General features: G+C 52.3%; 1 protein-coding gene across 4 annotated transcripts in view; it reads left to right on the forward strand.

Annotated features, from left to right (window-relative positions):
- The window catches only part of SBNO2 (strawberry notch homolog 2), a 324,007-nt gene that overhangs the window by 236,456 nt on the left and 74,034 nt on the right, over nucleotides 1-13,517 (forward strand). The window contains exon 1 of one of the 4 annotated variants that reach the window (XM_078669942.1): nucleotides 77-250. The exons of 2 other annotated variants lie outside the window; for them this stretch is intronic. In XM_078669942.1, coding sequence (XP_078526068.1) covers nucleotides 206-250 — 45 coding nt within the window. In that variant the 5' untranslated portion in view covers nucleotides 77-205. Of the gene's footprint in view, nucleotides 1-76; nucleotides 251-9,059; nucleotides 9,163-13,517 lie in introns of those variants that run through there. One more of the 4 variants, XM_078669944.1, reaches the window with a different exon arrangement.

Raw genomic sequence — 13,517 nt, forward strand, 5'->3', positions numbered from 1 at the left:
TTCATGCTCGCGGTTCTCATGCCTTGGCGGCTCGTGGATCTGCTTCGGGGGCCCTGATCGTGGCCTGTCCGTGGGGCCGACCTGCTGCTCATGCTCGTGGAGCGGATTGCTGCCATGGTGAAGGATCCTTGCCAGCTCAGCAGTAGAGCTTCTCCGCAGTGCCCGGGTCATCGTGCCAAGGTGCCAGGGCGCGGGGGCTCCCACCATGTCCAAGATGCGTTTCTGGTTCAAGTTCTCTTCTCTAGATAAGGTGAGTGTTCCTGCCCCCGGGTGCCCCTTACCCTGTGTGCCCCTTACCCTGTGTGCCCCTTACCCTGTGTGCCCCTTACCCTGTGTGCCCCTGACCCTGTGTGCCCCTGACCCCTTGTGCACCCCTGACCCTGTGTGCCCCTAACCACTTGTGCACCCCTGACCACTTTTGCACCCCTGACCCCTTGTGCACCCCTGACCCTGTGTGCCACTGAGCCCTTGTGCACCCCTGACCCTGTGTGCCCCTGAGCCCTTGTGCACCCCTGACCCTGTGTACCCCGGACCACTTGTGCAATCCCCCCCGTTCCTGCCACAGGGTACGAAGCCTGTGTCTATTGAAGGGGTGAATGAAGCGGTGGTCTCTGTGCCCATCCGCCTCTGGGCCTCTCTGGTCGGGAGAAGAGGTGACGGTGCCACCCGTCAGTGAATGCCACTCGTTGGGCCCCCCTCCTCGGCTCCGTGGCCCCCGTCGCTGCTCCCGTGGCGAGCACACAGTATAGGATACAATGTCTGCACGCTGGTGAAGCGCCGACCGTGTGTAAACATCATTGCGTTGCCGGTTCTGTAGCGCTTCCCTGCCTCTCTGCTTGGCCCAAAGCGCTGTCTTGGTTGTGCCATTATTAGCTGTCTCCATGAATGATGTGTCTAGCGCTTCAGTACCCTGACAAAGTCATACAGTGCTACGACTGGCATCGGGCGCATGGTGAGTCCTGTGTGCATGCAGGCGTGTTCGTGTGTGTGTGTGTGTGTGCAGGTGTGAATGTATGTGAGAGACTGTGTACAGGTCTGTGCGCATATTTAGAAGTGTGTGTGTGAGTGACGGCAGCTGTGAGTGTGTATTTACAGGCGTGTGCACAATTGTATGTGTGTGTGCATGTGTGAATGAATGTGAAAGGCCGAGTGTGTGTTTACAGTTGTATGTTTGTTTGTACTGGTGTGCGTCTGTGTGCAGGTGTGAGTGAATGTGAAAGGCCGAGTGTGTGTTTACAGGTGTGTGTTTGTTTGTACTGGTGTGCGTCTGTGTGCAGGTGTGAGTGAATGTGAAAGGCCGAGTGTGTGTTTACAGGTGTGTGTGTGTTTGTACTAGTGTCCGTCAGTGTGAATGTATGTGAGATGCTGGGCACGAGCAGGTGTGTGTTTGTTTGTACTGGTGTGCGTCTGTGTGCAGGTGTGAATCAATGTGAAAGGCCGAGTGTGTGTTTACAGGTGTGTGTGTGTGTGCATTGTGAATGTATGTGAGATGCTGGGCGCGAGCAGGTGTGTGTTTGTTTGTACTGGTGTGCGTCTGTGTGCAGGTGTGAGTGAATGTGAAAGGCCGAGTGTGTGTTTACAGGTGTGTGTTTGTTTGTACTGGCGTGCGTCTGTGTGCAGGTGTGAGTGAATGTGAAAGGCCGAGTGTGTGTTTACAGTTGTATGTTTGTTTGTACTGGTGTGCGTCTGTGTGCAGGTGTGAGTGAATGTGAAAGGCCGAGTGTGTGTTTACAGGTGTGTGTTTGTTTGTACTGGTGTGCGTCTGTGTGCAGGTGTGAGTGAATGTGAAAGGCCGAGTGTGTGTTTACAGGTGTGTGTTTGTTTGTACTGGTGTGCGTCTGTGTGCAGGTGTGAGTGAATGTGAAAGGCCGAGTGTGTGTTTACAGGTGTGTGTTTGTTTGTACTGGCGTGCGTCTGTGTGCAGGTGTGAGTGAATGTGAAAGGCCGAGTGTGTGTTTACAGTTGTATGTTTGTTTGTACTGGTGTGCGTCTGTGTGCAGGTGTGAGTGAATGTGAAAGGCCGAGTGTGTGTTTACAGGTGTGTGTTTGTTTGTACTGGTGTGCGTCTGTGTGCAGGTATGAGTGAATGTGAAAGGCCGAGTGTGTGTTTACATGTGTGTGTTTGTACTAGTGTCCGTCAGTGTGAATGTATGTGAGATGCTGGGCACGAGCAGGTGTGTGTTTGTTTGTACTGGTGTGCGTCTGTGTGCAGGTGTGAATCAATGTGAAAGGCAGAGTGTGTGTTTACAGGTGTGTGTGTGTGTGCATTGTGAATGTATGTGAGATGCTGGGCGCGAGCAGGTGTGTGTTTGTTTGTACTGGTGTGCGTCTGTGTGCAGGTGTGAGTGAATGTGAAAGGCCGAGTGTGTGTTTACAGGTGTGTGTTTGTTTGTACTGGCGTGCGTCTGTGTGCAGGTGTGAGTGAATGTGAAAGGCCGAGTGTGTGTTTACAGTTGTATGTTTGTTTGTACTGGTGTGCGTCTGTGTGCAGGTGTGAGTGAATGTGAAAGGCCGAGTGTGTGTTTACAGGTGTGTGTTTGTTTGTACTGGTGTGCGTCTGTGTGCAGGTGTGAGTGAATGTGAAAGGCCGAGTGTGTGTTTACAGGTGTGTGTTTGTTTGTACTGGTGTGCGTCTGTGTGCAGGTGTGAGTGAATGTGAAAGGCCGAGTGTGTGTTTACAGGTGTGTGTTTGTTTGTACTGGTGTGCGTCTGTGTGCAGGTGTGAGTGAATGTGAAAGGCCGAGTGTGTGTTTACAGTTGTATGTTTGTTTGTACTGGTGTGCGTCTGTGTGCTGGTGTGAGTGAATGTGAAAGGCCGAGTGTGTGTTTACAGGTGTGTGTTTGTTTGTACTGGTGTGCGTCTGTGTGCAGGTGTGAGTGAATGTGAAAGGCCGAGTGTGTGTTTACAGGTGTGTGTATGTACTAGTGTCCGTCAGTGTGAATGTATGTGAGATGCTGGGCGCGAGCAGGTGTGTGTTTGTTTGTACTGGTTTGCGTCTGTGTGCAGGTGTGAGTGAATGTGAAAGGCCGAGTGTGTGTTTACAGGTGTGTGTTTGTTTGTACTGGCGTGCGTCTGTGTGCAGGTGTGAGTGAATGTGAAAGGCCGAGTGTGTGTTTACAGGTGTGTGTTTGTTTGTACTGGTGTGCGTCTGTGTGCAGGTGTGAGTGAATGTGAAAGGCCGAGTGTGTGTTTACAGGTGTGTGTTTGTTTGTACTGGCGTGCGTCTGTGTGCAGGTGTGAGTGAATGTGAAAGGCCGAGTGTGTGTTTACAGGTGTGTGTTTGTTTGTACTGGTGTGCGTCTGTGTGCAGGTGTGAGTGAATGTGAAAGGCCGAGTGTGTGTTTACAGGTGTGTGTTTGTTTGTACTGGTGTGCGTCTGTGTGCAGGTGTGAGTGAATGTGAAAGGCCGAGTGTGTGTTTACAGGTGTGTGTTTGTTTGTACTGGCGTGCGTCTGTGTGCAGGTGTGAGTGAATGTGAAAGGCAGAGTGTGTGTTTACAGGTGTGTGTTTGTTTGTACTGGTGTGCGTCTGTGTGCAGGTGTGAGTGAATGTGAAAGGCCGAGTGTGGGTTTACAGGTGTGTGTTTGTTTGTACTGGCGTGCGTCTGTGTGCAGGTGTGAGTGAATGTGAAAGGTCGAGTGTGTGTTTACAGGTGTGTGTTTGTTTGTACTGGTGTGCGTCTGTGTGCAGGTGTGAGTGAATGTGAAAGGCCGAGTGTGTGTTTACAGGTGTGTGTATGTACTAGTGTCCGTCAGTGTGAATGTATGTGAGATGCTGGGCGCGAGCAGGTGTGTGTTTGTTTGTACTGGTGTGCGTCTGTGTGCAGGTGTGAGTGAATGTGAAAGGCTGAGTGTGTGTTTACAGGTGTGTGTTTGTTTGTACTGGTGTGCGTCTGTGTGCAGGTGTGAATCAATGTGAAAGGCTGAGTGTGTGTTTACAGGTGTGTGTATGTACTAGTGTCCGTCAGTGTGAATGTATGTGAGATGCTGGGCGCGAGCAGGTGTGTGTTTGTTTGTACTGGTGTGCGTCTGTGTGCAGGTGTGAGTGAATGTGAAAGGCCGAGTGTGTGTTTACAGGTGTGTGTTTGTTTGTACTGGCGTGCGTCTGTGTGCAGGTGTGTGTGAATGTGAAAGGCCGAGTGTGTGTTTACAGGTGTGTGTTTGTTTGTACTGGTGTGCGTCTGTGTGCAGGTGTGAGTGAATGTGAAAGGCCGAGTGTGTGTTTACAGGTGTGTGTTTGTTTGTACTGGCGTGCGTCTGTGTGCAGGTGTGAGTGAATGTGAAAGGCCGAGTGTGTGTTTACAGGTGTGTGTATGTACTAGTGTCCGTCAGTGTGAATGTATGTGAGATGCTGGGCGCGAGCAGGTGTGTGTTTGTATGTACTGGTTTGCGTCTGTGTGCAGGTGTGAGTGAATGTGAAAGGCCGAGTGTGTGTTTACAGGTGTGTGTTTGTTTGTACTGGTGTGCGTCTGTGTGCAGGTGTGAGTGAATGTGAAAGGCCGAGTGTGTGTTTACAGGTGTGTGTATGTACTAGTGTCCGTCAGTGTGAATGTATGTGAGATGCTGGGCGCGAGCAGGTGTGTGTTTGTTTGTACTGGTGTGCGTCTGTGTGCAGGTGTGAGTGAATGTGAAAGGCCGAGTGTGTGTTTACAGGTGTGTGTTTGTTTGTACTGGTGTGCGTCTGTGTGCAGGTGTGAGTGAATGTGAAAGGCTGAGTGTGTGTTTACAGGTGTGTGTTTGTTTGTACTGGTGTGCGTCTGTGTGCAGGTGTGAATCAATGTGAAAGGCTGAGTGTGTGTTTACAGGTGTGTGTATGTACTAGTGTCCGTCAGTGTGAATGTATGTGAGATGCTGGGCGCGAGCAGGTGTGTGTTTGTTTATACTGGTGTGCGTCTGTGTGCAGGTGTGAGTGAATGTGAAAGGCCGAGTGTGTGTTTACAGGTGTGTGTTTGTTTGTACTGGCGTGCGTCTGTGTGCAGGTGTGAGTGAATGTGAAAGGCCGAGTGTGTGTTTACAGGTGTGTGTTTGTTTGTACTGGTGTGCGTCTGTGTGCAGGTGTGAGTGAATGTGAAAGGCCGAGTGTGTGTTTACAGGTGTGTGTTTGTTTGTACTGGCGTGCGTCTGTGTGCAGGTGTGAGTGAATGTGAAAGGCCGAGTGTGTGTTTACAGGTGTGTGTATGTACTAGTGTCCGTCAGTGTGAATGTATGTGAGATGCTGGGCGCGAGCAGGTGTGTGTTTGTATGTACTGGTGTGCGTCTGTGTGCAGGTGTGAATGAATGTGAAAGGCCGAGTGTGTGTTTACAGGTGTGTGTGTGCACTAGTGTCTGTCAGTGTGAATGTATGTGAGATGCTGGGCGCGAGCAGGTGTGTGTTTGTTTGTACTGGTGTGCGTCTGTGTGCAGGTGTGAGTGAATGTTAAAGGCCGAGTGTGTGTTTACAGGTGTGTGTGTGTATGAGTGTCCGTCAGTGTGAATGTATGTGAGATGCTGGGCGCGAGCAGGTGTGTGTTTGTTTGTACTGGTGTGCGTCTGTGTGCAGGTGTGAGTGAATGTGAAAGGCTGAGTGTGTGTTTACAGGTGTGTGTTTGTTTGTACTGGTGTGCGTCTGTGTGCAGGTGTGAGTGAATGTGAAAGGCCGAGTGTGTGTTTACAGGTGTGTGTGTGTATGAGTGTCCGTCAGTGTGAATGTATGTGAGATGCTGGGCGCGAGCAGGTGTGTGTTTGTTTGTACTGGTGTGCGTCTGTGTGCAGGTGTGAGTGAATGTGAAAGGCTGAGTGTGTGTTTACAGGTGTGTGTTTGTTTGTACTGGTGTGCGTCTGTGTGCAGGTGTGAGTGAATGTGAAAGGCAGAGTGTGTGTTTACAGGTGTGTGTGTTTACTAGTGTCCGTCAGTGTGAATGTATGTGAGATGCTGGGCGCGAGCAGGTGTGTGTTTGTATGTACTGGCGTGCGTCTGTGTGCAGGTGTGAGTGAATGTGAAAGGCCGAGTGTGTGTTTACAGGTGTGTGTGTTTACTAGTGTCTGTCAGTGTGAATGTATGAGAGATGCTGGGCGCGAGCAGGTGTGTGTTTGTATGTACTGGTGTGCGTCTGTGTGCAGGTGTGAGTGAATGTGAAAGGCCGAGTGTGTGTTTACAGGTGTGTGTGTTTACTAGTGTCTGTCAGTGTGAATGTATGAGAGATGCTGGGCGCGAGCAGGTGTGTGTTTGTATGTACTGGTGTGCGTCTGTGTGCAGGTGTGAGTGAATGTTAAAGTGCCGAGTGTGTGTTTACAGGTGTGTGTTTGTTTGTACTGGTGTGCGTCTGTGTGCAGGTGTGAGTGAATGTGAAAGGCTGAGTGTGTGTTTACAGGTGTGTGTATGTACTAGTGTCTGTCAGTGTGAATGTATGAGAGATGCTGGGCGTGAGCAGGTGTGTGTTTGTTTGTACTGGTGTGCGTCTGTGTGCAGGTGTGAGTGAATGTGAAAGGCTGAGTGTGTGTTTACAGGTGTGTGTGTGTACTAGTGTCCGTCAGTGTGAATGTATGTGAGATGCTGGGCGCGAGCAGGTGTGTGTTTGTTTGTACTGGTGTGCGTCTGTGTGCAGGTGTGAGTGAATGTGAAAGGCCGAGTGTGTGTTTACAGGTGTGTGTGTGTGTGTGTGCATTGTGAATGTATGTGAGATGCTGGGCCCGAGCAGGTGTGTGTTTGTATGTACTGGCGTGCGTCTGTGTGCAGGTGTGAGTGAATGTGAAAGGCCGAGTGTGTGTTTACAGGTGTGTGTTTGTTTGTACTGGTGTGCGTCTGTGTGCAGGTGTGAGTGAATGTGAAAGGCCGAATGTGTGTTTACAGGTGTGTGTTTGTTTGTACTGGCGTGCGTCTGTGTGCAGGTGTGAGTGAATGTGAAAGGCCGAGTGTGTGTTTACAGGTGTGTGTTTGTTTGTACTGGTGTGCGTCTGTGTGCAGGTGTGAGTGAATGTGAAAGGCCGAGTGTGTGTTTACAGGTGTGTGTTTGTTTGTACTGGTGTGCGTCTGTGTGCAGGTGTGAGTGAATGTGAAAGGCCGAGTGTGTGTTTACAGGTGTGTGTGTACTAGTGTCCGTCAGTGTGAATGTATGTGAGATGCTGGGCGCGAGCAGGTGTGTGTTTGTTTGTACTGGCGTGCGTCTGTGTGCAGGTGTGAGTGAATGTGAAAGGCCGAGTGTGTGTTTACAGGTGTGTGTTTGTTTGTACTGGTGTGCGTCTGTGTGCAGGTGTGAGTGAATGTGAAAGGCTGAGTGTGTGTTTACAGGTGTGTGTTTGTTTGTACTGGTGTGCGTCTGTGTGCAGGTGTGAGTGAATGTGAAAGGCCGAGTGTGTGTTTACATGTGTGTGTTTGTACTAGTGTCCGTCAGTGTGAATGTATGTGAGATGCTGGGCACGAGCAGGTGTGTGTTTGTTTGTACTGGTGTGCGTCTGTGTGCAGGTGTGAGTGAATGTGAAAGGCCGAGTGTGTGTTTACAGGTGTGTGTTTGTTTGTACTGGTGTGCGTCTGTGTGCAGGTGTGAGTGAATGTGAAAGGCTGAGTGTGTGTTTACAGGTGTGTGTTTGTTTGTACTGGTGTGCGTCTGTGTGCAGGTGTGAGTGAATGTGAAAGGCCGAGTGTGTGTTTACATGTGTGTGTTTGTACTAGTGTCCGTCAGTGTGAATGTATGTGAGATGCTGGGCACGAGCAGGTGTGTGTTTGTTTGTACTGGCGTGCGTCTGTGTGCAGGTGTGAGTGAATGTGAAAGGCCGAGTGTGTGTTTACAGGTGTGTGTTTGTTTGTACTGGTGTGCGTCTGTGTGCAGGTGTGAGTGAATGTGAAAGGCCGAGTGTGTGTTTACAGGTGTGTGTTTGTTTGTACTGGTGTGCGTCTGTGTGCAGGTGTGAGTGAATGTGAAAGGCCGAGTGTGTGTTTACAGGTGTGTGTGTACTAGTGTCCGTCAGTGTGAATGTATGTGAGATGCTGGGCGCGAGCAGGTGTGTGTTTGTTTGTACTGGCGTGCGTCTGTGTGCAGGTGTGAGTGAATGTGAAAGGCCGAGTGTGTGTTTACAGGTGTGTGTTTGTTTGTACTGGTGTGCGTCTGTGTGCAGGTGTGAGTGAATGTGAAAGGCCGAGTGTGTGTTTACAGGTGTGTGTTTGTTTGTACTGGTGTGCGTCTGTGTGCAGGTGTGAGTGAATGTGAAAGGCCGAGTGTGTGTTTACAGGTGTGTGTTTGTTTGTACTGGTGTGCGTCTGTGTGCAGGTGTGAGTGAATGTGAAAGGCCGAGTGTGTGTTTACAGGTGTGTGTTTGTTTGTACTGGTGTGCGTCTGTGTGCAGGTGTGAGTGAATGTGAAAGGCCGAGTGTGTGTTTACAGTTGTATGTTTGTTTGTACTGGTGTGCGTCTGTGTGCAGGTGTGAGTGAATGTGAAAGGCTGAGTGTGTGTTTACAGGTGTGTGTTTGTTTGTACTGGTGTTTGTCTGTGTGCAGGTGTGAGTGAATGTGAAAGGCTGAGTGTGTGTTTACAGGTGTGTGAGTGTGTGTGCATTGTGAATGTATGTGAGAGACTGTGCACACTAACACTAATCCTCTATGGGTCCCGGAGTAGGGGGCTACTCGCCGAAAAAAGTGCTTTGAGGCCTCGTCAGGGGTAGTAAGCGCTATATAAATGCAATTACATTATAATACAGGTGTGAGACCTCTCCCTTGCACCTCTCCTCGGCACTTCTCTCTCCCCCACAGACCTCTTCTCTCCCTCCCCTGGACACCTCCCCCCACCCAGCAGACCTCCTGTCTCCCTCGTACCGTTCCCTACCTTGGCACCCCTCTCCCTCACCTTTCCAACCCATTGGCACCTTTCCCTCTCCCTTGACACCTTTCCCTCTCCTTGGCACCCCTCTCTCTCACCTTTCCCTCTCCCTCGGCACCCCTCTCTCTCACCTTTCCTTGGCACCCCTCTCTCCCTCCTCGCGGGCGCCCTTCCCATTGCACCTCCCCCCCGCCCAGCCCCTCCCCCCCTCGCTCCCTCTGTGCTTTCTCTTTCGGTTTTGCTCCTCTGCCGCTTCCTGCCCCGGTCAGTCTCACTCGCCTCTCCCTGCCCTGGACTCGGAGGGGACGCGGTCCCCACGCCCTGGAGCCCGGGCCGAGCCCGGGGATGTCCTGGCCGCCGGGGGCCCCTCTCGTGAGTCTTCGGGGGGCGGGGGGCATAGCTGTACGGTGGGCACCACACTGCCCCTCGAGTAAGGTGTCCTTTGTGGGAGGCGTAAGGTGGGGGTCCTCTCTGTTTCATGGGGGGGGGGGGGGGGGGGCACCGTGGCCATCTCAGCCCCACGGGCCCAGGGATACTTTGACTGGGGGGGGTCCCTTTATTTAAAGCTCCCCCTTCCCTTTGGTGATGCCTCCGCCCCCTCTGGCGGGTCTGGGGTACAAGGCCCCTGGGCGGTGTGTGTCTTGGGGGTGTCTTCACAGCAGCCCTCGGATACCAGCTTATACCCCAGCATTGACCTTTGCCCTTTGTGCAGCTGTCCTTTACACTGCACTTCCGATCTCTGACCCACCTACCCTGGCACTGCCCTGCACGTCTCTGGCACAGCCCCTCCATTCCTGCCCCTGACACTGCCCGTCCTGCCCCTGCGCTTCCTATCGCTGGCACTGCCCTGTCTGCTCTGGCACTGCCCCTCCTGCCCCCTACCCTCTTACCCCTGTCTCTGCGGTTCATACCCTGGCACTGCCCTGCTCGTCTCTTGCACAGCTCTTCCATTCCTGCCCCTGCCCTGTCTGCCCCCTGCCCTTCTTACCTCTGTCCCTGCGGTTCCTATCGCTGCCCCTGCCCTGTCTGCCCCGCCCCCCCCCCGCACCCCTCTCAGCGGGAGTCCTGTCATCAACCTGAAACCGAAAGGAGGAAGTGAGAGCAGAGGGTAGGGCAGGAGGGCGAGGAGCTGAGACGCTCTCACTGCCGCCGGCTGTCTCGGAGCCTCGCCCTGCCCCTGACACCTCCAGATAGAGAGACAGCGGAGAGGGACATACAGCTCCAGGTGTAGAGACAGCTGGGGGGAGTTGCTGAGACAGCTGATCACTATGACATGTAGAACCACCAGTGCAAGCCCTCCCCTAGACAGCAGATCCCTATGACATGTGGAAACACCAGTGAAAGCCCTCCTCCGGACAGCAGATCACTATGACATGTAGAACCACCAGTGCAAACCCTCCTCTGGACAGCAGATCACTATAACATGTGGAAACACCAGTGCAAGCCCTCCTCCGGACAGCAGATCACTATGACATGTAGAACCACCAGTGCAAGCCCTCCCCTAGACAGCAGATCCCTATGACATGTGGAAACACCAGTGAAAGCCCTCCTCCGGACAGCAGATCACTATGACATGTGGAAACACCAGTGCAAGCCCTCCTCTGGACAGCAGATCACTATGACATGTAGAACCACCAGTGCAAACCCTCCTCTGGACAGCAGATCACTATAACATGTGGAAACACCAGTGCAAACCCTCCTCCGAACAGCAGATCACTATGACATGTGGAAACACCAGTGCAAGCCCTCCTCTGAACAGCAGATCACTATGACATGTAGAACCACCAGTGCAAACCCTCCTCTGGACAGCAGATCCCTATGACATGTAGAACCACCAGTGCAAGCCCTCCTCCGGACAGCAGATCACTATGACATGTAGAACCACCAGTGCAAGCCCTCCTCTGGACAGCAGATCACTATAACATGTGGAAACACCAGTGCAAGCCCTCCTCCGGACAGCAGATCACTATGACATGTAGAACCACCAGTGCAAGCCCTCCTCTGGACAGCAGATCACTATGACATGTGGAAACACCAGTGCAAGCCCTCCTCCGGACAGCAGATCACTATGACATGTAGAACCACCAGTGCAAGCCCTCCTCTGGACAGCAGATCACTATGACATGTAGAACCACCAGTGCAAGCCCTCCTCTGAACAGCAGATCACTATGACATGTAGAACCACCAGTGCAAGCCCTCCTCTGAACAGCAGATCACTATGACATGTAGAACCACCAGTGCAAACCCTCCTCTGGACAGCAGATCCCTATGACATGTAGAACCACCAGTGCAAGCCCTCCTCTGGACAGCAGATCACTATGACATGTAGAACCACCAGTGCAAACCCTCCTCTGGACAGCAGATCACTATGACATGTGGAAACACCAGTGCAAGCCCTCCTCCGGACAGCAGATCACTATGACATGTAGAACCACCAGTGCAAGCCCTCCTCTGGACAGCAGATCACTATGACATGTAGAACCACCAGTGCAAGCCCTCCTCCGGACAGCAGTTCACTATATGACGTATGTGATCAGTGCAAGCCCTCCTCCGGACAGCAGATCACTATATGACGTATGTGATCAGTGCAAGCCCTCCCCTAGACAGCAGATCACTATGACATGTAGAACCACCAGTGCAAGCCCTCCTCTGGACAGCAGATCACTATGACATGTGGAAACACCAGTGCAAGCCCTCCTCTGGACAGCAGATCCCTATGACATGTAGAACCACCAGTGCAAACCCTCCTCTGGACAGCAGATCACTATGACATGTAGAACCACCAGTGCAAGCCCTCCTCTGAACAGCAGATCACTATGACATGTAGAACCACCAGTGCAAACCCTCCTCTGGACAGCAGATCCCTATGACATGTAGAACCACCAGTGCAAGCCCTCCTCTGGACAGCAGATCACTATGACATGTAGAACCACCAGTGCAAACCCTCCTCTGGACAGCAGATCACTATGACATGTGGAAACACCAGTGCAAGCCCTCCTCCGGACAGCAGATCACTATGACATGTAGAACCACCAGTGCAAACCCTCCTCTGGACAGCAGATCACTATGACATGTGGAAACACCAGTGCAAGCCCTCCTCTGGACAGCAGATCCCTATGACATGTAGAACCACCAGTGCAAGCCCTCCTCTGGACAGCAGATCACTATGACATGTAGAACCACCAGTGCAAGCCCTCCTCCGGACAGCAGTTCACTATATGACGTATGTGATCAGTGCAAGCCCTCCTCCGGACAGCAGATCACTATGACATGTAGAACCACCAGTGCAAGCCCTCCTCTGGACAGCAGATCACTATGACATGTAGAACCACCAGTGCAAGCCCTCCTCCGGACAGCAGATCACTATGACATGTAGAACCACCAGTGCAAGCCCTCCTCTGGACAGCAGATCACTATGACATGTAGAACCACCAGTGCAAGCCCTCCTCTGGACAGCAGATCACTATGACATGTAGAACCACCAGTGCAAGCCCTCCTCCGGACAGCAGATCACTATGACATGTAGAACCACCAGTGCAAGCCCTCCTCTGGACAGCAGATCACTATGACATGTAGAACCACCAGTGCAAGCCCTCCTCCGGACAGCAGATCACTATGACATGTAGAACCACCAGTGCAAGCCCTCCTCTGGACAGCAGATCACTATGACATGTAGAACCACCAGTGCAAGCCCTCCTCCGGACAGCAGTTCACTATATGACGTATGTGATCAGTGCAAGCCCTCCTCCGGACAGCAGATCACTATATGACGTATGTGATCACTAGTGCAAGCCCCCTGAGCAGTCCCTGTCCTGGAAGGGGAGTTCCTTGGTGGGTGCTCACTGTTAGATGTGTGATGATCAGTGATGTCATTTGAGATGTCATCAGTGATGTCACTGAACTTGTCATGTGCGATGTAACAAGTGAGGTCATAAACAGTGCACTGTGGGGCGTAAGTTATAGTTAGCTCAGGTAACTAAAACTGCTGCATTTCTCTGGTTTTGTACGAGTGAATTATGAGCCGAACTATGACGTCCCTGAAACCTTTGATTTTCAGTGAATTTCTAAGGTTTTGTCAATGCTATTTCATAACTATAATGTCTTTGTAGCCTTTGTATTTTTCAGTATAGATATATATATATATATATAGTATCGTGATCAGCTTTAAACTCGGGCACATGGATTTACATCTGCTACAGAATGGGCTGGGGGGGTCACTGATGTCTGAGACGGGATGGGCTGGGGGGTCACTGATGTCTGAGACGGGATGGGCTGGGGGGGGGCACTGATGTCTGAGACGGGATGGGCTGGGGGGTCACTGATGTCTGAGACGGGATGGGCTGGGGGGGGCACTGATGTCTGAGACAGGATGGGCTGGGGGGGGCACTGATGTCTGAGACGGGATGGGCTGGGGGGGGCACTGATGTCTGAGACGGGATGGGCTGGGGGGGGGCACTGATGTCTGAGACGGGATGGGCTGGGGGGGTCACTGATGTCTGAGACGGGATGGGCTGGAGGGTGACTGTTGTTGAAGACGGGATGGGCTGGGGGGGGGCCACTGATGTCTGAGACGGGATGGGCTGGGGGGTCACTGATGTCTGAGACGGGATGGGCTGGGGGGGGCACTGATGTCTGAGACGGGATGGGCTGGGGGGGGCACTGATGTCTGAGACGGGATGGGCTGGGGGGGTCACTGATGTCTGAGACGGGATGGGCTGGAGGGTGAC

Source organism: Lissotriton helveticus, chromosome 12 (assembly GCF_964261635.1).
Source record: "Lissotriton helveticus chromosome 12, aLisHel1.1, whole genome shotgun sequence".
Lineage (NCBI taxonomy): Eukaryota > Metazoa > Chordata > Amphibia > Caudata > Salamandridae > Lissotriton > Lissotriton helveticus.